Genomic DNA, 24,902 nt, shown 5'->3' on the forward strand with positions numbered 1-24,902 from the left:
TGTGAGCTACCACACCTGGGCAGTGACATACTGTTGAATCGTTGTGGATCAGACTGTACCTGATGTTCAGATGTTTTTCTCTCACAAATTTTTCTTAAAAGACCCACAGGGGCCGGGCATGGTGGCTCATGCCTGTAATCTCAATACTTTGGGAGGCCGAGGTGGGTGGATCACCTGAGGTCAGGAATTCAAGATCAGCCTGGCCAACATGGCGAAACTCCATCTCTACTAAAAATACAAAAATTAGCTGGGCATAGTGGCGGACGCCTGTAGTCCCAGCTACTCGAAAGGCTGAGGCAGGAGAATCACTTGAACTTGGGAGGTGGAGATTGCAATGAGCCGAGATCACACCACTGCACTCCAGCCTGGACAACAGAGTGAGACTCCATCTCAAAAATAAAATAACTTTTAAAAAGACCCACAGGGAACACCCACACCAACATCCAGGGGACACTGTCTATGTCCTTCCTCTTCAAAACCCAAACTGTGATCTTTGCTTCCTTTGTCCAGTGAGAACAGTGTGCTGTGTTTGAACTTCACCTTCCTGTGCTACAATCCGAAAATTGCCCCTAGTCAGAGAACTGAGTGAACATGGGGCTCTCCTCGTGTGGCTTTCTTTTCTCAGGGATTGTTCTCCTAGAGTACTTACTGTGCAATGTCTCAAAATAGTTGCCTCATTATATGTTGGTTAGTTTTACAGTTGTTTATGGGGAGAGAGTAGGTGCAGTATCAATTACTCCATCATTTCCAGAAGTGGAAGTTGCTTTGTTTACTTTTCTGTGTGTTACACTTCAATTTTTAAAATCTTTTTCATGCTCATTTTTGTGGTAGAATAAAAATGGTTTTATTTATTTGTTTTATGAGACAGGGTCTCGCTCTGTCACCCAGGCTGGAGTACAGTGGTGTGATCATAGCTTACTGCAGGCTTAATAGGCTCAAGCAATCCTCCGGCCTCAGTCTCCTGAGTAGCTAGGACTATAGGCAAGTGCCATCACGACCAGCTAATTTTATTTTTCACAGAAACAGGGTTTCACTATGTTGCCTAGGCCTCAAGCTATCCTCCCAAAGTGCTGAGACTGGCCTCCCAAAGTGCTGAGATTACAGGTGTGAGCCATCACACCCAGCCAAAATGTTTTTTAAAAGCTAAAGGGAGATTATTACAACATCACACAGGCTTAGACCCCTCAGGATTGAAGATTTAGTAAACCAAGTAAAATACCACCATTAACTGAGGTTAAAAAAAAAAAACATATATATATATATATATATATATATATGCAAAATGGATATTTTAGGAAGAATATTATAATTACCAATTATTGCCTTGTGACCAGTTACCTAAGCAAGAGTCATAGTCTCTACCTACCTGAATTTCTCCTTTTACTGTATCATACTCTTGTTTTCTCTTCTCCCAATATTTTATATAGAATGTTTAGGGATACATTTTAACATTTTCAGTTTAAGAATGCAGACATTCTGCACTTGGAGTTGAATGCAACTATTCACAAAACTTTAGGTTGTCTTTCTTTGGGGTAGCCATAAAGCAGTACACTTGAAGATGTATGCCAAATAGTTCAAGTATGTTAGACAGTGGCATTTTTAGAAGAACAAATGAGAACTGAAGAATATTCATTCAATTAACACATACTTGCTGAACTACTACTATGTTCTAGGCATCATCTCAGGCTTTGGGGATACAGGAATAAACAAAACAGGGAAAGATCCCTGATCTTATGGAGATTGTAATTCTATCAAGAGAAGACAAAAAGAATGAGTTTTTAAAAATTGGTACATCAGCCCGGCACAGTGGCTCATGCCCATAATCACAACAGTTTGGGAGGCCGAGTCGGGCAGATCATTTGAGGCCAGGAGTTCGAAACCAGCCTGGACAACATGATGAAACCCCGTCTCTAATAAAAATACAAAAATTGGTCAGCCATGGTGGTGGGCACCTGTAATCCCAGCTACTCAGGAGGCTGAGGGAAGAGAATCCCTCAAGCCCGGGAGGCGGAGGTTGCAGTGAGCAGAGATCATACCACTGCACTCCAGCCTGGGTGACACAGTGAGACCCTGTCTCAAAAATAAAAAAAATAAAAAAAATAAGGCCAGGCATGGAGGCTCATGCCTGTAATCCCAGCACTTTGGGAGGCCAAGGCGGGCAGATCACGAGATCAGGAGTTCAAGACCAGCCTGACCAACATGGTGAAACCCTGTCTCTACTAAAAATACAAAAATTAGCTGGGCGTGGTGGTGTGCACCTGTAATCTCAGCTACTTGGGAGGCTGAGGTGGGAGCACTGCTTGAACCCGGAAGGCGGAGGTTTGGTGAGCTGAGATTGTGCCATTGCACTCCAGCCTGGGCAATAAGAGTGAAATTCCGTCTCAAAAAAAAAAAAAAAAGGTTAGGGAGGAGGATCAGCAAACGACTGGAAGTAGTGATCAATGGGGTAAAAGAAAAAGTGAAGTATCCTAAAATTAGGATACTATCAGGGAAGGAGTAACTAATGGAGTCAAATATGGAAGAGGAAAATTTGGATTGAATCTAACAATGTGCAGGTCACTGGTGACCTTGACAAGAGCAGTTTCAGTGGAATGATGAGAGTGAAAACTTGACTGAAATGAATTAGAATGTGGGACGAGGAATTGCAGACAGCAGGCATAAGTGACTCTTTTAAGACATTTGGCCACAAAGGAGAATAAGGAACTGGGGTAGTATGTGGACAGCACAGTGTAGTGCATAGTTATTGCTGATTTTACTGTCCCATAGCCATTCTACCTTCTCATGGTACATCAATTTACCTTCGAGCATTTACTTCTCCCTCATTGTATACTTGCTTTGTGGGATCAACACCTGCACTCAAGCTGTAAGGATTGCTAGAGAAAAATACATAAGCATGCTTAACTGGTTTCTCTCTAAATTCATGATACAAATCTCAAATGGGACTCAAACCTACCAAATACTTCTCTAGTTTGTTCACTTTCCAACTTTTCAAATGACTGTCTCATTTATTCTCTCTCCTCAAACCTCTACTTTTCACTCCTCCTCACTTTCAGCTGGTAACTTTGCCTCTAAATAGGAAAAAGAAACAGTATTAAAAGTTTCCTGGCAGGATGCAGTGGCTCACGCCTGTAATCTCAGCACTTTGGGAGGCTGAGGCGGGCGGATCGCTTGTGGTAAGGAGTACAAGACCAGCCTGGCCAACATGGTGAAACCCCGTCTGTGCTAAAAATACAAAAATTAGCCAGGCGTGGTGGCGGGCGCCTGTAATCCTATCTACTTGCGAGGCTGAGGCAGGAGAATTGCTTGAACCTTGGAGACAGAGGTTGTAGTGAACCGAGATCGTGCCACTGCACTACAGCCTGGGCAACAAGAGCAAGACTCAGTCTCAAAAAAAAAAAAAGGACATACGTTAAATGCATTAAAGTGATTGCCAGTGGTAGGTGAATGTATGGAAGTGGGAATGGGGAAGTAAAGTAAAAACAAAATGAGGAGGGCTCTGGGTGTACTAATCAGAATACACCAAAATACTTGAGGAGTATGACGAACTCAGGAGACAAAGGAAGAAACTCAGCTTATCTCGTCCTTGACAAGATGCTGATCTAACGAAGTGCTGGTACCTTCCCCTCATTCCAGCCCTAAAGATGACACACAAGAAGAAAATTGATGAAAATAATAAAATCTAACACTTATGCAGCATTTACCATATGCCAGGAGCTATTAACTCGTTTATCTTAGCAGCCAATGCTATGAGATAATTATTATTCTCATTTTATAGATGAGAAAACTAGTGAGGTTAAGCAACTTGCCCAAGGTCACACAGCTGGTAATGCTGAAACTGGGATTTGAACTCAGTCTAGATAGAACAGAGAAACACCTAGAGAAGGGAGAGAGTGAGTTTGGGGTAGGAATGGAAGTCAGGGAAGGGTAGTCTAAAAAGGAGGAAGAGGGGGCTCCATGGACAGAGGAGAAGCTAGGGGTGAAATGTGTCATTGTGCCCTTTCTCCTCCAACATTGCACCAGAAAGATCATCTCCCACCTCATCACCACAGCAAGACAAAGAACATCTGTGCCAAGCCAGCTGGAGGTGGGTTCCATTTAGGCAGCACTGGAGCCCAGTTGGACGGACAAGCATATTACATGTGCAGGCACACAGGCCACCCTGAAAACTACACCTTCAGCTAGTCAATACAACTTATACTTTCAAGACAAGGATTTCGCCATATGTTCCTTGAGGAATTCTTTCCAAAAAAAAAAAAAACCCCTGAAGAAATTGACATCATGGTATCTTGTTTTCTGTTGTTATAACTGAGTACCTGTGACTGTGTAATTTATAAAGAATTGATTTCTTTTAGTTCTGCTTGCTGAAAAGTCCAAGGTCAAGGGGCCACATCTGGTAAGAGCCTCCTTGCTGGTGGAGACTCTGCAGAGTCCCAAAGCAGTGCAGGGTATCACATGGTGAAGAAGCTGAGTGTGCTAGCTCAGGTCTCTTCCTCTTCTCATGAAGCCACCAGTCCCAGTCCCATGATAATCCATTAACCCATTAATCCACGAATCACTGAGAATTGAGTTTCAACATTGGCGGGGCACAGTGGCTCATGCCTATAATCCCAGCACTTCGGGTGGCCGAGGCAGGCAGATCACTTGAGGTCAGGAGTTCGAGATCAGCCTGGCCAACATGGTGAAACCCCGTCTCTACTAAAAATATAAAAATTAGCTGGGCGTGGTGGCACCCATCTATAATCCCAGCTACTTGGGAGGCTGCAGCAGGAGAATTGCTTGAAGCTGGGAGGCGGAGGTTGCAGTGAGCCGAGATAGCGCCATTGCACTCCAGCCTGGGTCACAAGAGTGAAACTCCATCTCAAAAAAAAAAAAAAGTTTCAACATGGGTTTCGGAGGGAACATTCAAACCATAGCACAGGGGTTCACCAACAAACAGCACCCACAGTGAAGCACAGTAAAAAAAGCCCTCAGAGCTTACAAACATGTGAATCCCCTCTCTTCTTATAATCATGAACACAGAGCCAAAACTTTCCAATTTGAGGAAAGCCCCTAATAAGAAGTTTGAAGTAGAAAAAAACAGCAATAGTAACTTTAAAGGAAAAAAAAAATCCACTCTGCAGGAAGAAAACTTTAGGACTTTAAAAAATTAATATCCTTAGAGAGCTTACTATAAAACTACAGTAATCAGGCCAGGCACAGTGGCTCACGCTTATAATCCCAGTACTTTAGGAAGCCAAGGCTGGTTGGATCACCTGAGGTCAGGAGTTTGAGACCAGCCTGGCCAACATGGTGAAACCCCATCTCTACTAAAAATACAAAAATTAGCCAGGCGTGGTGGTGGGTGCCTGTAATCCCAGCTACTCGGGAGGCTGAGGCAGGAGAATCACTTGAATCAGGGAGATGGAGGTTGCAGTGAGCCGAGATCATGCCATTGCACTCCACCCTGGGGTGACAAGAGCAAAACTGTGTCTAAAAAAAAAACACCCTACAGTAATCAAGGTAAGGATAGACATAGACATTACCGATCAATTTTTTTAAGTACAGTAATGGACCCACGTATGTATGTTTCCTATTAAGATACTGAAGTATTGGAGGCTAGTCTTTTCAAAAAAAGATGCTCAAAGGCCTATCTGTATTTCAAAAACTCAATTTCAACACCTACCTCATACCCAAAAAAATTCAAAATGGATTACAGACACAATATAAAAGTTAAAATCACAAAACTTGTCCAGGCATGGTGTCTCATGTATGTAATCTTACCACTTTGGGAGGCCTAGGCACGTGGATCCCTTGAGCTCAAGAGTTGAAGGCCAGCCTGAGCAACATGGGGAAAACTTGTCATGAGGTTTTGAGACCCAGTCACAAAAAAACCTTACCTTACAAAACTTCTAGAAGACACAGGAAAAAATATTTATGACCAGGCAGTAGGCAATTTTGTTAAGTCACAGAAACCAAGAACCATTTTTGTTAAATTAGATTTCATTTGCTCATTAAAAAAATAAAAAATAGGCAAGACAAACTGGGAGAAGATATTCGTAACACATCTGACAATTTGTATCCAGAACACATAAAGAAATTCTGTAACATTTAAAAAGCAGGCAACCGAATTTTTAAGATGGACAAAAGTCTTAGACACTTCGTGAAAGGAGTTATACACACGGCTAATTAAGCACATGAGAAACTGCCCATCAGCCTGGCCAACATGGCGAAACCCCATCTCTACTAAAAATACAAAAATTGCCGGGCAAGGTGGCTCACACCTGTAATCCCAGCACTTTGGGAGGCCGAGGTGGGTGGATCACGAGGTCAGGAGTTCAAGGCCATCCTGATCAACATGGTGAAACCCCATCTCTAATAAAAATACAAAAATTAGCTGAGCATGGTGGCGCATACCTGTAATCCCAGCTACTCAGTAGGCTGAGACAGGAGAATCGCTTGAACCTAGGAGGCAGAGGTTGCAGTGAGCTGAGAGCACGCCATTGCACTCCAGCCTGAACAGAGCAAGACTCCATCTCAAAAAAAAAAAAAAAGCAAAAATACAAAAATTAGCCTGGCATATGGGCTGGGCACAGTGGCTCATGCCTGTAATCCCAGCACTTTGGGAGGCCAAGGCAGGTGGATCACAAGGTCAGGAGATCAAGCCCATCCTGGCTAACACGGTGAAACCCCGTCTCTACTAAAAATACAAAAAATTAGCCGAGCGTGGTGGCAGGCGCCTGTAGTCCCAACTACTCAGGAGGCTGAGGCAGGAGAATGGCGTGAACCCAGGAGGTGGAGCTTGCAGTGAGCGGAGATCATGCCACTGCACTCCAGCCTAGGCGACAGAGCAAGACTCAGTCTCTAAATAAATTAATGAATTAAATTAAATTAATCCGGCATAGTGGTGGACGCCTGTAATCCCAGCTACTCGGGAGGCTGCAGCAGAACTGCTTGAACCCAGGAGGTGAAGGTTGCAGTGAGCCGAGATTGCACCACTGCACTCCAGCCTGAGTGACAGAGCGAGACCCCGTTGCCAAAAAAAAAAAAAAAACAAAACTCCCAGTATGAAGTGCGATGTGAGATACTGGAGTAGATCCTGGAATGGAGAGAAGACAGTAGAAAATATGTGAAATCTAAAGTCTGTTTTTTGAGACATGGTCTCACGGTCACCCAAGCTGGAATGCAGTGGTGCCATCACAGCTCACTGCAGCCTCAACTTCCTATGCTCAGGCCATCCTCCCATCTCAGCCTCCTGACACCACATCCAGCTAATTTTTGTATTCTTTTGTAGAGGTGGGTCTTGCTATGTTCTCCAGGCTGGTCACCTGGGCTCAAGTGATCTCCTACCTTGGCGTGCCAAAATGCTGGGATGACAAACATGAGACATCACACCCAGCCTAGTCTGGAGTTTAGTTAATGGTAATATACCAATGTTAATCTTTTAGTTGACAAATACCAAAATAATGTAAGATATTAAAATTAGGAGAAATTGGGTAATGCGTATGAGAACTCTCTACTTTGCAACTTCTGAACATTTAAAATTATCCCCAAATAAAGCCTTTTTTAAAAGTGCTCAGCATCATTAGTCATGAGGGAAATGTGAATTAAAATCACAATACTACCCCACCCACCAGAATGGTTAAAACGAAACTGATCAATAGCAGCACATATTGTTAAGGATGTTGTGGAGGAACCAGAATTCTCATAAATTGCTAATGAGGCCAGGCACGGTGGCTCATGCCTGTAATCCTAGCACTTTGGGAGGCCAAGGAGGGTGTATCACCTGTCAGTTTGTGACCAACCTGGCCAACATGGCAAAACCTCGAAAAATACAAAAATTAGCTGGGTGTGGTGGTGGGTGCCTGTAATCCCAGCTACTTGGGAGACTGAGGCAGGAGAATCGTTTGAACCCAGGAGGCAGAGGGGTTGCAGTGAGCCAAGATCGTGCCACTGCACTCCAGCCTGGGCGACAGAGAGGCCGTCTCAAATAAAAAAAAAAAAAAAATGCTACCGAGGGCATAAAATGGTACAACCACTCTGGGAAAACTCTGGTAGTTTCTTAAAAATTAAACATACAGCAGGTCCTTAAAAAATGTCATTTTGGTGAACATCATTTTGTTGAGGAAAAAACAAAATCAACTCCCGGCTGGGACCACTGTGCGGAGTTAACACATCTTTCCTGTGTCTGCACGGGCTTTCTCTCTGGGTACTCCTGTTTCCTCCCATAACCCAAAGGTAAACTTGGCAAGTCTGAATGGTTCCAATCTGAGTGAATGTGGTGTGAGCATGCCCTGCAATAGGATGGTCTCCTGGCCATGATCGGTTCCCACCTTGGCCTTGAGCTGGCTAGACAGGTTCTAGTTTCCTGAGACTCTGAACGGAAATAACTGGGTAAATAACTAGATAGCTTTTCAACTCTTCTTAAGTAATTGGGTAAAGAACTACATAGCTTTTCAACTTTTCTTAAACGTATGCACAGCTCACGTTTATTTCAATGTTTAGTATTAGATGTGTTTTGGCTTTTATTTGGCGCCAGGTGCAGTGGCTCACACCTGTAACCTCAGAACTTTGGGAGGCGGAGGAAGGATTGCAAAGTTCAAGACCAGCCTGGGCAACAAAGGGAGACCCCCATCTCTTTAAAAAAAAAAAAAGCCAGGCATGCTGGCACACGCCTGTAGTCCTAGCTACTTGGGAGGCGGAGGTGGGAGGATTGCTTGAGTCCAGGAGGTCAAGGCTGCAGTGAGTCATAACAGCACCACACTCCAGCCTGGGCAACAGAGTACAATGTCTCAAAAAAAGTTCGACATTTTTAACTACAAAAATATGTTGTAGGAACTTAATTCTTTTGTCAATTAGCCTATGGTAAAATTGGTTTCATTAAAAAGTTTCCAAGAACCCTTCAAGAAATCTTCAACAATGTTGAAGATTTACTGTATTATCTACCCTGTCACTTCATGAATTCCACTCGACATTTATCAAAAATAAACTGTTACGTCCAAGACTTGTACCAGAACATTCATAACAGTATTTGTAATAGCCAAAAATTGGAACTAGCCCAGATGTCCATCAAGTTACTTCATGCACTGTAATTCTACTCCGCAATAAAAGGAATATACATGCAACTATGTCGATGAATCTCAAAATTCTGTAAGCAGCTAGACATAAATTACATCAACAGAATTTACATAATCAAAATATGCAAAAAATATCTTATGATGGAAATCAGGTCAGTGTTTGTTGCTGGTGTTGGGAGGTGGTCTATTGACTGAGAAGGGGCACACACAACTTTCCGGAGCTAAGTTCTATGTCTTGATGTGCTAAGCATTTCTCAAGACTGATCAAACTGTACATGAGATCAGTGCATTTCACCATATACCTTTTTTCAAGTACTACTTATTCCTGAGAGGATAAGCCACAAATTCACCCTAAGGGCTAAACTGTAACACCAGATACTGACGAGGCATGGAATAACTCACACATCATTGGCTAAGTGTTTCCACAATATTACTTTGGAAAAAATGCCTAGCCATCTCTCAAAAAATGTGCATCTATCCTGATTCAGCAATTCCGCACCCATTTTCATCTCAGTAATTACAAAAACAAAAACTAGTATGAGAACATTTATAGCAACTTTATGCATGAAAGCCAAAAACCAGAAAAGGCCCAGGTTTCCACGAATGGGAAAGCATACTATACATGGAACTACTGATGTATACATGGCTAAAACTCAAGTACTTTGAGATGATGGTAATTATCCATCATTGATAGAGTACACATTTCTCACAGTTCATAAAACGGGTATACTTAATACTTGAGTATTTCAGATTTAAATGTTATCTTAAATTGATTAAAGTTTGATTAAAACTGATACAAAAGTTCAAGTTACTTTTCAGGAAGTATACTGACGTGCAACATAAAGTATTGACGGGATGAGTAGAGTGATGTTTTCCTGGAACAATAGGTATAGAGCTGGCTGGGTGTTGTGGCTCACACCTGTAATCCCAGCACTTTGGGAGGCCAAGGTGGGCAGATCACTTGAGGTCTGGAGGTTCAAGACCAGGCTGGCCAACATGATGAAAACCCCATCTCTACTAAAATATAAAAATTAGCTGGGTATGGTGGCGTACGCCTGTAATCCCAGCTACTTGGGAGGCTGAGGTAGGACAATCGCTTGAACCCGGGAGGCGGAGGTTGCAGCGATCCGAGATGGCACCACTGCACTCCAGCCTGGGGTACAGAGTGAGACTCCATCTCATTAATAAACCCCCAAAAAACAACAGGTGTAGAGCTGAGACTATTTACAGAATGACAATACTTAGGGCTTTCTCTGCCATCTTAATGCTTAGCTGCATTCTTTCTCCATGTGCTGAGTTCTGTTCAACTGACTACATAACCCAAATGCAATGCCCAGTTTTAGACACAAACAAACATCAACTAGTCAGATATATACAGGACACTAGGTAAAGCAGAGAAACTGAAAACTGCAAATTCAGAAGCATTTTATCATATGCATTGCTTGACCCAAAGTACCTGGAATCCACAGCCACAACTGAGTTGTTGCTGACCTGTTTTTCCCCAAGAGGTAAGCAGGAATTAAATAAAAGCACTACAGTTGATTCCTGGCTTACTTAGCCTCTGCTTCTTAGGTGTGTGATTGTGCTTCCATTTAACTTTTAGAGTGAAGACTGAATGAAGTCATCTACATTGCCCCTGAAGCTCACTCTCAATAAAGGAGGCCTAGTCACATGAACCGCCTCAATGACTCTGGACATTCCCATGCAAAACTGATTAAGTGCCATCAATGCAACAGAGATAGTGTTTGGGGGAGGGGGACATGGGAAAAACACTTAAAAACATAAACCCCTAATTTCTAAAAAGTAAAAAAGAGCCCCTTGCCACAAAAAAAGATGCCATGTTAAAGTTTTATTAAGTTTCAGTACAAAACATTCCAAAAAGTGAAAAGTGATCTATAATACCCAAGTTCTATGTTCAACTACCAGTTAAACAAGGAAAACATTTTCTGTATCATTCTGTTTTACAACCAGTATAAACCCAGAAGAATCAAGATCTGATTTCTTTTCCACACATCTGCTAGGTCAGTAAACTATCAAACAGGTATCTGGTCATTTTAACATACTCCTTATATTCCTATTTGGTACAATCTCTATATCCTATACTATCTTCAAGATATCTAAATATCTTAAATATTTAGGGTATCTCAAAAGCCAGAAGGTCCTCACAGAAGCGTTAACCCAAGTAATCATAAGAGTATAGAACGATTAGGCTAAGACAACTATGGAGTGCAAAAACCACATAAATTTGGTCATTACCCTTGTGGTCTGTCATTAGTAGTAGGTTGTCAAATTAGAGTTAAAAATGTTGTACTATCCCTAGTTGCAAATGTTCCAAACAAGACAGTGCCATAACTATATGACAAAAAAAAAAAAAAAAAATCATAGAAGTTGGGTTAGTTCCTCTAATCCAACAACTCAAGTCTGTTTCCTTTGAGAACATTATACTATTGGCTCTAGTCTCCAAACCAATAAAAAACTAAAACTTGTTTCCAAGACTGGGAGGTAAAGTAGGCTTATAAAACAATACAAAAAAAGAAAGCCAAGTGGCCTAATTGTTTCCAGTGTGCTTGCCATCTTAGCATGGTTACTTTCCAGATGTCACTCAAGTTTTATTCTACAACTAAACTGTGGATAAGCCACCACCAAAAAACGTTTCACTTACTGACAGACACTTCACTAGATAGAGCTACCACTTATATCCATCATTTTTATAATTCAACTTAAGTTCTAAATTGAAGAGTTGTCCCCATGACTTTAGCTAAACAAAATGAAAGCCAAAGGTGTAAAATCTATGTAAAGAACCACAAGAACTTCCTGACTACCTCCACTTACCAATTTCCTTAATTACTTCCCCTTTTCCATTTGGTCAATTACTTGCTTTAAGTAACTACCAGTCACTCCCTAGTTATGAGTGTTAATCAACACTGATGCCTTCCTCAGATCCACAGGAATCCCTGAAGGCAAAATCTATTGCCTGCACCAAACCAATTCTGACAGCACTGCTTATGCAACTGTAGTGACTTATTGACAATCAGCCGCCTTCTGCTTCAACAACTCTGTAAAATGAAAAACATGGGATCCTGTTACATAGTATTTGTTTTACTGTAAAGTACTTCCCCCCAAACTATCATTTAAATATATACTTTTTTGTTGCTTTAGCTGAAAATAAAAGTAATTGCTTTAAAAAGCAAGCAGGCGCAGTGGCTCACGCTTGTAATCCCAACACTGGGAGGCCGAGACAGGCAGATCACTCAAGGTCAGGAGTTCCAGACCAGCCTGGCCAACATAGTGAAACCCTGTCTCTACAAAAAGTACAAAGATTAGCCAGGCACGGTGGTGCACACCCGTAGTCCCAGCTACTTGGGAGTCTGAGGCAGAAGAATTGCTTGAACCTGGAAGGCAGTGAGTTGAGAAGCCATCTCCTAAAAAAAAAAAAAAAAAAGCAAGCAAGCCGGATGCAGTGGCTCACGCCTATAATCTCAGCACATTGGGAGGCCGAGGCGGGCGGATCACCTGAGGTTAGGGGTTCAAGACCAGCCTGGCCAACAGTGAAACCCTGTCTCTACTAAAAATACAAATAATAATAATAATAATAATAATAACTGGCATAGTGGCAGGCATCTGTAATCCCAGCTACTTGGAAAGCTGAGGCAGGAAAATCGCTTGAACCTGGGAAGCAGAGGTTGCAGTGAGCTGAGATCACACCATTGCACTCTAGCCTGGGCAACAAGTGCAAAACTGTCTCAGAACAGAGAAGAAAAAAAAAGATACGCAAACTTAAAAAAAATCAACCATAGACGGCCAGGCGCGGTGGCTCATGCCTATAATCCCAGCACTTTGGGAGGCAAGGCAGGCAGATCACAAGGTCAGGAGATCGAGACCATCCTAACACAGTAAAACCCCATCTCTACTAAAAATACAAAAAATCAGCCGGGCGTGGCAGCGTGCACCTGTAGTCCCAGCTGCTGGGGGAGGCTAAGGCACAGGACAATGGCATGAACCCGGGAGGCGGAGCTTGCAGTGAGCCGAGATCGCACCACTGCACTCCAGCCTGGGCAACAGAGCAAGACTCCGTCTCAAAAAAAAAAAAAAAAAAATTAAAATTACATACTATGTCATCATTATGTCAATAAAATTATGTTAAACAGGGAACTTGCAGCCACAGTTGCATCAACTCCACATTTAGTCAATTTGTACTGTGGCTATGCAAATGAGCAGGCACTGACTAGTAACAACTTAAGTATATCGTTTTACAAAATGCACTGAGCAAATTTTTTTTCCTCTTCTTGAGACGGGGTCTTGTTGCCCAGGCTGGAGTGCAATGGCGTAATCTCGGCTCACTGCAACCTCCGCCTCCTGGGTTCAAGCAATTCTCCTGCCTCAGCCTCCTGAGTAGCTGGGATTACAGGAACACGCCACCACACCCAGCTTTGTTTTTTGTTTTTTGTTTTTTAAGTACAGATGAGGTTTCACCATGTTTGCCAGACTGGTCTCGAACTCCTGACCTCATGGTCTGCCCACCTTGGCCTCCCAAAGTCCTGGGATTAAAGGCATGAGCCATGGTGCCCAGCTGAGCAAACTTCTTACGTATGTACTTCCTTGTTGAGAATGTTTGCATATGAAGAGCTATAAGCAAGCTTTATGGGTTCAAAAATAGCTAAGAATAATCTCATGAATGAGCCAGACTCTCAGAAATGTAACCTCACTCTATTCACAATGAATGTGTCAGGCACTACACATTAAAGCACTTAACTTCATCAATTCCAAGCAGCGTTTTCTTTTACAGATGAAGTGAGGACAATAACTTGCCAATGTCACAACTAAACTAAGTGGTAGTTACACAACATTTAAACCTTCAAAGGCCACTGCTTTAAACACTTACCTTAGCATTTCTCTTACTGCCAGCTTTATCTACTGTGAATCAATCAGCACTCCACGACCACAATGAGCAAAATCATCAACCTGCAAAAGTTAAATAAATGAAAACTAGTTATCTCTCTTAAGGAAATTCTTTTAAAACTTGCCTATTACTGCCCTCTTTTCCAGAAAGAAAAGGCAAGTTCAGACTTGCAGCTTAATATATTTCATGTTCTACTATTTCTCTTAAGTGGTGGAAGATTCACTGGCTCGGGATGGACTGGAATGGCTTAAATGGTTAAGTTGCATGGCTTATGGATTGTCATTCTGTTCCAATGGTGCACTGCCACGTTAAATCCATAAGTTGAACGAACAAAACTTATTTGAAGGAATAAGTGCAGTATAAGGATTTTTAGTTGGAGGTCTTCAAGTTTACTATATTCAAGAGCATCTTTTTCAACTTCATGGCTGGACCTGGGTCATGCTGCCTCAGGTTTTGCTTTTTAAAGACCACTTGCAATAGATTTTCTCCATACAGTGTAGTTTCATAGAACTAAAAACAAGTCAGGCATCCAACTAAATGTCAAGTTTGCAATGGCTTACAGGGGTAAAAAGGGGGACCCCAAATTTAAGCCATTTCCTATATTGACTAAAAGACTAATTTGAAAAAAATGTTAAAACATATGAAGCATGTTTAAAGGTCTTCATCAAAAATGGACTTTGAAAAAAATACCCCCTCCCAAGCCCCAGATCGCCATTGGTAAACAACAGCTCTATTAATAAAGCCTTTAAGTGTCACACATGCTTTAAAAAAAAAAAAAAAAAAAAAAAAAAAAAAAAAAAATCCAAGTGTTGAATTTGGAGAACTTCTAATATGCTATTGAATATTTCTTTTTTCCAAAAGTTTTTTTTTAATCTAGAAGGCATTTCCATTGCCTTGAGGTACAGTATGTTTCACTGTACTATGAGGAAGGTAAGTGTTCAATTTCGACTTAGACGGAAAAACTAGTTTGCTTTGCTTACCATCTTTGCTGTTTCACAGGCATTTGATGCTTTAAATCTGATGTGGAATGCTGATAGATTCACTTTTTAGAAGTCATAAGCCTTTAGGAAGTTGGAGATAACTTCATTGCTTATCTATTTTCTCCTTTGCAATCAAGCTGTTCCTTTAAAAGTGAGACACTACAGAGTTGCAAAAATTTGAAACAGTAAGAGCAAGCACCTTTGCAGCTTCATGGTTGGTTTTGGCCAAACTTTTTATTTAGTATTCTGTAGTTGTTTAACACACACTTAAATGGTCTTATTGGGGGAGGGGAAAGGGGAGGTTCTTGCAGATTCCCAAGGAAATGTCAGAAAGGCAAAATGGCCAGCATTATCCATTTGCTTTTTTGGGTTTACTGGGTGAATAGCACTTTCCTTACATAGGCATGTGATTTCAGGTTTTTCATACTGAGAACATTGAGATTTCAGTTGGAAGACACCCTGAAATCTTATGAGTAGCATACCCCAACCACCCTCTAATAGCTAGCTTGTTTGTATAGGTAGAATGATTCATCTCTCCATTTTAGATGGCTAGATGTCTTGTGGAAGATCTTAGAATTGCCTGCCTCATTTACCGGGAAAAATCAGATAGAAGTGGCCTTTAGGGACACTTTTACTTGGAAAGTTACAACACTAGTACAAGTCTTAACACATTTAACATTTGCTTGTTGAAAAGCAATGCAAAACTCAAATAAAATTAAACATGTTTTACTTTTTTCCTCACAAGAACATAAAAATTATGGAGGGGAACTTAACAGGGAATTTAAAAAAAGTAACACAATTTTTCCTTTTAGTAGTCCTTGGGTAGTTATGATAGAATAGTTTCCACTTTTTGTTTCTTTGAACTGGGATTTTGGTCCAAAGTTTTGTTTGTTTCTAGTATCTGCTTCTGCCTCCCCCTCTATCAGATCGGCTTCCTCCACGGCCACCACCTCTTGGTGCTCCGCGGCTTGAACTGCTGTAGGAATCACGTGGAGGAGGGTACCCCCTTTCCATAGAAGGGGGAAGCCCTCTTTCTTGTCTGCCAACCCGATCACGACCACTTGAGTAGAGATCACTTCGGCTGCTTGAGTAACTGTCTCGACTTCCACCATATCCGTCACGTGAGCTGCTGTAATCATCATAGCGACTGCTTCCACCATAAGATGGCGGGGGCCCTCGTGTAGGTGGAGCACTACGTGAGTTACCTGCAGGGTCAATGGTCAGGTAATATGGCAACACTATAAATTGTATATATACAACATTTTAAATCTGAATTTACAGAATTCTTGTATTAAAAGTTTACTTTCTCAACTGGGTGGAAGGTTTTAAACTCTGCCATTGCTGGCCATAACAGGGATTTGCTCATCTGCTGAGATATGGAATTGGATTCATTTTAATGTTTGTTTGAAAAGACTGAAGACGGTGTGTATTTCAAGAGGATATTCCAGAGAGCTTGTTATTTTATAGTAGACACTCAGCCACTTTCCAGTGATAAGTTGCAATTTTGAACTGTAGAACTTGCCTTCATATTGCAATGGTAAATATTTGATCTTGTTAATAAAATTTTTAAATTGTATTTTCACTGTTGGGGGAAAACACATAAGGCTGCCAATTTAAGCAAGCAAAATCCCCTCCAAAGCAAGCAAACAGCCTCAAAAGAAACTTAGAAAAACAAAAAAAGCCCCTCACAAAACTAGGAAAAGCCCAGCTGATAAAGTTACCCCTTTAAAAGCAAGCAAACATCCCTTTAAAAGCAAGCACCACACAGCCTAATAAACTGGCTCACGAACCTAAAAACTCAAGCTGGTGATACTAAAGACCCTTAACCAGTATCTTACCATAACTCTCATATGAATCTCTGTAGGAACCTCCACTTGGATGATCTGAATAGTCACGATCACGACCATATCCATCTCTATCGCTAAATTAAAGAGAAACATTAAGTCCCAGAGAATCAACTTTTATAGCAACTTTTCTTACACGCAAGCCACAGAAGCAAAGTCACTTACCTATAGCCTCTTGATGGATAGTCATCACGTGAACTGGAATGACCATAATCACGGTAAGTATAATCTCGTGGTGGTGGTGCATAATCTCTAGTATCACGAGAACTTGGGTAATCTCTGCTTGAATAGCTACAAAGCAGAAGTTTTGGTTTATGCTTTTGATAAGCTTTCCTTCAACCTTAATTATTAATTTAAAAAGCCGCACTTTTCTATTACCTGTCTTTAGTAGAATACCCATCATCTCTTGGGGACAAATAAACATCTCTACGAGAGGGCAGCGGTTCCCTTCGAGGTGGACCTCCATAACTATCTCTTCCACGTGATACAGGAGCTTAAGGAAAAATATCATGTTTTTAAACATAGCCAGAGAAAAAACTTAAAACGTGAACTTAACATTCAGGATATGAAAAGCAATGAGGCTGACTTCAAAGATGACATTACGGAGGCTAGATCACCTAATTCTACTTTCTAGAATTTCCCATTCACATTTTAAATTTTTTTCAGTGCTAATTCCATTTATCTAATTCACCTAGAACACATGACTAAAAGTTTATTTATTTATTTATTTTTTTTTGAGATGGGAGTCTCGCTCTGTCACCCAGGCTGGAGTGCAGTCGCGCAATCTTGGCTCACTGCAACCTCCGCCTTCTGGGTTCAAGTGATTCTCCTGCCTCAGCCTCCCGAGTAACTGGGATTACAGGTGCCCGCCACCACGCCCGGCTAACTTTTGTATCTTTAGTAGAGACAGGGTTTCACCACGTTGGCCAGACTGGCCTCGAACTCCGGGCCTCATGATCCGCCCACCTCGGCCTCCCAAAGTGTCAAGATTACAGGCGTGAGCCACCGCGCCCAGACTCCATGAATAAAGTTTTTTTTTTTTTTTTTGGAGACAGAATCTCACTCTGTTGCCAGGCTGGAGTGCAGTGGCGTGATCTCGGTTCCCTGCAACCTCCACCTCCCAGGTTCAAGCAATTCTCCTGCCTCAGCCTCCCAAGTAGCGGGGATTACAGGAACCCGCCCTACACCCAGCTAATTTTTGTATTTTTTAGTAGAGACGGGGTTTGACCATGTTGGCCAGGATGGTCTCAATCTCTTGACCCCGTGGATCCGTCTGCCTCGGCCTCCCAAAGTGCTAGGATTACGGGCGTGAGTCACCACGCCTGGCCAATTAAAATTTTAAGCATCATTCACCTCTCAATTTTTTGTGTTATGGTAGTAGCATAGATTATCATACATGGAACATTTACCTCTTCCTCCCATTCCACTGCTACTGCGAACTGGTCCTGAAGGTGCAGATCTCTTAGGAGGAGGACCCCCACTTCTTGGTGGTGGTCCTCTTTTTACTGGGAGTGGTCCCCTGGAAGAACTCATGTTAAAATTCATGGAATATCCACCGTCATCTACATCAAAAATAAAAAGAAAAATATTACTACTCACAAGAATCAAGGAAGATATAAAAGTTTTTTTTTTTTTTTTTTGGAGTCTCACTCTGTCACCCAGGCTGGAGTGCAGTGGCTTGATGTCGGCTCACTGCAACCTCTGCCTCCTGGGTTCAAGCAATTCTCCTGCCTCAGCCTCCTGAGTAGCTGGGATTACAGGTGTGCGCCACCATGCCCAGCTAATTTTTTGTGTTTTTTTTTAGTAGAGACAGCATTTCATCATGCTGGCCAGGCTGGTCTCGAACTCCTGACCTTGTGATCTGCCTACCTCAGCCTCCCAAAGTGCTGGGATTGCAGCTGTGAGCCACCAGGCTCAACCACTATAAAAGTTTTCTTTACTTCATCAAGAATATAACCATTATTGGGCCGGGCACAATGGCTCACGCCTGTAATCCCAGCACTTTGGGAGGCCAAGGTGGGCAGATCACCTGAGATCAGGAGTTCAAGACCAGTGTAACACGGTGAAATCCTGTCTCTACTAAAAATACAAAAATCCAGGTGTGGTGGTACATGCCCGTAATCCCAGCTACTCGGGAGGCTGAGGCAGCACAATCGCTTGAACCTGGGAGGCAGAGGTTGCGGTGAGCCAAGATCGTGCCACTGCACTTCAGCCTGGGCAACAAGTGCTAAACTCTCCCCCAAAAAAAAAAAAAAAAACAAAACAAAACAAAACAAAAAAACCATTATTGATTTGGGTAGTTAGTTTCACTTGTACTTGATGGAGCATGCAGTGCAGTCATATATAGACTGGGGAAATAAGAACTGAAGGTAGTCTTAAACTTTTTTTTTTTTTTTTTTTGAGGGAGTCTCGCTCTGTTCCCCCAGGCTGGAGTACAGTGGCACGATCTCAGCTCACTGCAACCTCTGCCTCCCAAATTCAAGTGATTCTTCTGCCTCAGCCTCCCGTGTAGCTGGGATTACAGGCACCTGCCACCACGCCCAGCTAACTTTAAAAAATAAAAATGATTTCATTTTCATGTCCAACACCTCGGCCTATCAATTTTTAAATGCCTTTCCTACAGAGTGAACTACTTGGACAAGAAGTAACACTGTCCACGGTTTAACACCATAGTCTAACATGCTTCCCATGCTTTCAATTGGCAATCACTTTGGTAGATGAACAAGTGTTGTCAATTTCAAAAGTTGGCGCCTTTCCTCAAGGACTTAACCAAAGCATCCACTTGGTATGAGCTTGCAGTCCCTAACTTATACACCAAACCCGAGGTCCACGCAAGTTATTACCCATGTGTCCTCCCCGTGAGGGAGGTCCCCTGGTTCCTCCACTTCCTCCTCTTCCACCTCTAAGACCTCTTGGAGGGCCTCTACTTCTTGGAGGTGGAGGCGGTCCACGTCTACCACTTTCAAATGATGGTTTGGTGGCTTGTTCCACCTTGATGGCTTTTCCATCTAATGACTAAAAAAAAAAATACGGTTAAATTAAATCAAGATTTAAAAATAATTTGCACATCTACTGTGCACTAAGACACTAACAGGTCCTTCAAAATGCAGTTATGGGTAAGTGTTGCTCATTAGTCAGTTTATATAAATGGGGCTTTTCCCCTTAAAATTCTTAATACTTAAAAACGATACTGATGATCTGGATTGAAACATAAGGTGAATCCACTGCATTATTGTATGGTAAAATTTAAAACAAGGCCAAGTAGATATCAGCTTGTTATCAAAACTAATAGCCAAAACTAAAAGCCAAGTTATCAAAATATGGCTCATGGATCTCAAGATAAAATGTATCATGTTGGGTGGGCGCAGTGGCTCACGCCTGTAATCCCAGTATTTTGGGAGGCTGAGGCAGCTGGATCACCTGAAGTCAGGAGTTTGAGACCAGCCTGGCCAACATGGTGAAACCGTCTCTATTAAAAATACAAAGTTAGCTGGGCGTGGTCGCGCATGCCTGTAATCCCAGCTACTCGGGGGGCTGAGGCAGGAAAACCGCTTAGAACTCGGGAGACAGAGGTTGCAGTGAGCACTGCACCACTGCACTCCAGCCTAGGCAACAGAGGGAGACTATCAAAAAAAAAAAAAAAGTATCATGTAACGCCATAATTATTCTGAACTGAGAGAATGTTACAAGCATAAGATATAAGTCACTACTAGATTTGGTTCTGCAATTACAGAATACTCTGGAACAGAATCACAAACAGGATGAGTGGGTCCCAGACAGGTATATACTGAAAAACAACGAAAACTCAAAAGCTGTCCTAGACCAGACTTGGGCAACTACATGTTATTTTATGCACTAGTAACAGGTCATCATCCATTGTGTAGACAATCTCACCTTTCCATTCATGTCTCTGGCTGCATCCTTAGCGTCTGCTGGGCTTTCAAAGGTGACAAAAGCAAATCCTCTTGATTTGTTGGTTTCACGGTCTTTCATCAAGAGTACTAAAAAGTAGTTTTCAGAAAAATAAAGTGTTACCCTAGTTCAAATGAAATAACCAAAGTAAATGTGTAAACAGAAAGCTCAGAACTTCTTAGAGGACAAAATACATTATCATGTCAGACGATCAATGCAATCAAATTCATCACAGCTTATATTTTGATTATAATAGCCCAGCCTGTACTGCCAGACAACTCACCTTCCACTATTCGTCCATATTTGCCAAATACTGCTTCAAGAGCTTTCTCATTTGTTTCCGTATTAAGCCCACCAATGAAGAGCTTTCCTGGGCGATCTGCTTCAACCATTTTTTTTTTTCTTTTTTTGCCGATGAGTCTGTTGAAAAGGAATAGTATTACCTCACTGCAAAAAGTTCCTCAAGTTTATTGGACACTTTTACTTTCGCACATTTCTCATATTTTCCACTAAAACCATTGCTCCTTAATAACTAAAGGAAACGATAACGAGCTAAGCCTCAGCCACAGTAGGAAGCAATTTGAATTAAGTAGTTTAGTAACAGTGCAATTTACATAAAACTGGTTAAAAGGGCCAACTTAACTTTTACCACTACCCTTGATCACCCTTAGCTGTTCTTAAGCAACAGCTGCTTACCATTTGAAAAAGCAACTTTTAGTTCCAGTCCTGTTGCCTTTGAAAGATTCAATTACTCATCACACCCTTCCTAACGATGGGGTTTTAAAAGACTCCCAAGGTCACAGGCTAGACACAGGACCTTAACACCAAGCCCTCTTCCAACGACTCCTCTTTTCCTCATTAGGATTCCCTACTAAATCCAAGGAGAAATGTGAAGTTTGAGCCAAGTTATGCCGCCTCTTCTTCACCGGCCCCCGCCCTACCGAAAATTCTACTATCCGGCCAAAAAGATAAAAACAAATTGTCAACATCGTTTCCTATTAAGCAACGGAACGCGGACGCACACACTAACACTCGACACTCCGTGACTGCAGCGGAACCAAATTAAAACTCGTCATTAAAAACCGCGTGTAAAAGACAAAATGGCGACACTTGGATTCAACCCAGAACCACCGACACTGGTCAGGGGACCAACTTTTACCACCAACATTGGCTGGCAACATTCAGAGGGCTTCTTCTCTGGGGCCACCAATGAATACGAATCCCGCAGCCCGCATGGAAGTCCACATGCCCATCATTAGCGCCAGCGCCATACCAATGCAGGTATCGCGGTGGTGCGGTCGCTCCTCGCCCCGCTCCAGCCTACAAAGCCCCGACCTCCGCTACCAACTCCCGCAGACGGCAGCCAAACTTTCTCGAGAGGCATACAACCAAACGGGCCCCCTCATTTGTTTTCCCTCGACCCCCTCAGCTTTATTTAAATAGGTCGGAACCTTTGGGTTCTTAAAATGGCGCCCGCCACCCCCATCTCCAGGGAGATATAATCCCCAGTCCTAACACGGGGAGAGTGTCACGAAAAACGGACTGAGGAAAGGAGACACGTACCGGAGGGGTGACAATGGGTTCAAGCTCCAACGAGCTCGCCGATAGGGGTTTCCTAGCAGCTCAGCACCAGTGGCGGCTGCCGGCTCCGAGGACCGAACCACGAAGCCGCTAGCACTACTGCGCAACGAGGGCGAACAAAGGAGACAGCAAACTTTATACTGCCCGGGAACGAGGCTGAAGGACCCGGATGGAAACGGAGCTTAGAATTTGAAACGCAAAGGGAGGGGGGAAGTAGTTCCCAGTCTCCCCATTGGCTGCCTCCTCTGTCATTCACCTTTCTCTCCTCCCTTTTTCCCGGGCCCTCGGTGTTGGGTCGGCGGACCTTTCTAACCGTTTTCCCTACCCCCACCCGTTCTTTACAAACGCGGTTTTTTTGCTTTGCGCTAAAATGGTGCACAGGCTTCATTTAATAAAGAACTGAAGTTTATTGAGCGTCCTAGTGGGCCGGGCACGGTGCAAAACTTTACTTTTACTTTTCCATTAACTCTTCTAATTGTCAAAATGTGATGAGGGTAGATACTCCTACTATACCAATTTTGCAGAAACGGAAAACGAAGTTTTGGCAATATAATATATTTTCAAAAATTGTCTTTAACAAGTGTTTTTAGTGGGTGTGGGAATTTCTGATAAATACATGTAAATTTCAGATGAGTAAAAAACATATAAAACAGCATGCAGATAGTTCATTCATATAGAACAATTACTGAGCACCTTGTAAATGGTGGGCTCTGGGCTAGGCCAGGAAGATACAACCCCAGGGAAAAGACAAGAGTCAGGCCTGTGGGTAAGGGTGCCGGATTTAAGAAATGAAAATACGAGGCCGGGTGCAGTGGCTCACGCCTGTAATCCCAGCACTTTGGGAGGCCAAGGTCGGTGGATCACGAGGTCAGGAGATCGAGACCGTCCTGGCTAACACGGTGAAACCCCGTCTCTTTTTAAAAATACAAAAAATTACCCAGGCGTGGTGGCACGCGCCGGTAGTCCCAGCTACTCGGGAGGCTGAGGCAGGAGAATCCGGGAGGCGGAGGTTGCAGTGAGCCAAGACTGCGCCACCGTACTCCAGCCTGGGCAGGCGACAGAGCGAGACTCCGTCTCAAAATAAAAAAGAAAATGCGGGACGCTAGTTTATTCTGCGAAGCTGTTAAAAAATTTTAAATAAAAATATGGGACGCGGCCGGGGCGCGGTGGTTCATGCCTGTAATCCTAGCACTTTGGGAGGCCGAGGCGGGCAGATTGCCTGAGCTCAGGGGTTTGAGACCAGCCTGGGCAACATGGTGAAACCCCATCTCTACTAAAATAAAAACAAAAAATAAAAAAATTAGCCGGGCGTGGCGGCGTGTGCGTGTAGTCCCAGCTACTCGGGAGGCTGAGGCAGGAGAATTGCTTGAACCCAGGAGGCGGCGGTTGCAGTGAGCCAAGATCATACCACTGCACTCCAGCCTGGCAACAGAGCGAGACTCCGTCTAAAAAAAAAAAAAAAAAAGGGACTCCCAGTTAAGTTTAAATTTCAGATAACGAATACTTTTTTTAGTATAGTATGTCCCAAATCTCATATTTTAAAAATTCGCTGTTTATCGGAAATTCAGATTTAACTGAGCATTCTGTATTTCATCTGCCCCATCCTACTTGTTGAGGGGGGAAACTAAAAAGTTTTTTAATTTTTTTCTTAAAGAAATTGAATACAATTAACAAAAGAATGGCATGTTGTGATTAATGCCAGCGAGGAAATAAACTAGTTGCTTTGATGAACAATATTAGGGAGAACAAATTTGACTAAAACATCAGGGAAGGTCTATGTGAAGTGGTGACTTTGGAGATCAGAGCTGAAGGAAGAAAAGAAACTAGCTATGGGAACAGCTGAGGGAAAAGCCTTCAGGAAAAGAAGAGAATACTAAGCACAAAGTAGAGAGGAAGAGCTTGGCAAATATCAAAGGACAGAAAGAGGGCCAGGTGACAAGAATTTGAGGGGCATGAAATGAGGGAGCCAAGATTGGCAGGACCTTTGAGCCCATTAAATGACTGTAGGGGGTAAGTGTGGGAAAAAGGACACTAATAGGGCTGTGGGAGCAGACCAGAAAGAGAGGATGGTGGCTTGAATTAGGGTGGTGGCAGTGGACCCGGGGAGGAAAGAATAATTGTTAGATGAATATGATAGGTATCGTGTTTAATGGTGCTATGGTCTAAATGTTTGTGTCCTCCCCCAAATTCATATGTTGAAATCCTAATACCCAAGGTGATGGCATTAGGAGGTGGGGATTTGGGGAGAAGATTAGGTCACAAGGGCGGAGTCCTCATGAATGGGATTAACACTTTTATAAAAGAGGCCTCTGTCCACCATGTGAGAATACAGTGAGAAGGTGCCACTTATATGAACCAGAAAACTGGTGGTGGTGGGCCCTCACCAGACACTGAATATACTGGCGTCTTTATCTTGGACTTCCCAGCCTACAAAGTGAGAAATAAATTTCTGTTGTTTATAAGCCAGCCAGTTTATGGTATTTTGTTATAGTAGCAGGAATGGACTAAGACAGATGGGAAAGGGGTGGGGAAGAATTGCGGAAAAAGAAAATCATTATGGATGACTCCAAGTATCTGGTATTAGTGGGACAGATGGTAACAGTCATTTACCAAAATGGTTTCAGAGGAGCAA

General features: G+C 42.6%; 1 protein-coding gene and 1 non-coding gene across 2 annotated transcripts; both read right to left on the reverse strand.

The window, feature by feature from the left end:
• Positions 1–10,887: 10,887 nt before the first annotated feature.
• RBMX (RNA binding motif protein X-linked) lies at positions 10,888–22,431 on the reverse strand. Its single transcript, XM_063721034.1, has 11 exons — positions 22,253–22,431; positions 20,973–21,109; positions 20,672–20,778; positions 19,621–19,792; positions 18,187–18,339; positions 17,156–17,270; positions 16,943–17,068; positions 16,772–16,854; positions 14,934–16,138; positions 13,936–14,015; positions 10,888–12,109 (listed from the first exon to the last, which is right to left on the reverse strand). Exons 2-9 carry the CDS (start codon positions 21,079–21,081, stop codon positions 15,828–15,830), a joined length of 1,176 nt encoding a protein of 391 aa, XP_063577104.1. The 5' UTR covers positions 21,082–21,109; positions 22,253–22,431; the 3' UTR covers positions 10,888–12,109; positions 13,936–14,015; positions 14,934–15,827.
• Positions 20,854–20,925, reverse strand: LOC112131155 (small nucleolar RNA SNORD61). The gene has a single exon (XR_002913294.1). It is a non-coding gene; the product is annotated as a small nucleolar RNA SNORD61 (small nucleolar RNA).
• Positions 22,432–24,902: the final 2,471 nt, after the last annotated feature.

Source organism: Pongo abelii, chromosome X (genome assembly GCF_028885655.2).
Source record: "Pongo abelii isolate AG06213 chromosome X, NHGRI_mPonAbe1-v2.0_pri, whole genome shotgun sequence".
NCBI classification, from domain to species: domain Eukaryota; kingdom Metazoa; phylum Chordata; class Mammalia; order Primates; family Hominidae; genus Pongo; species Pongo abelii.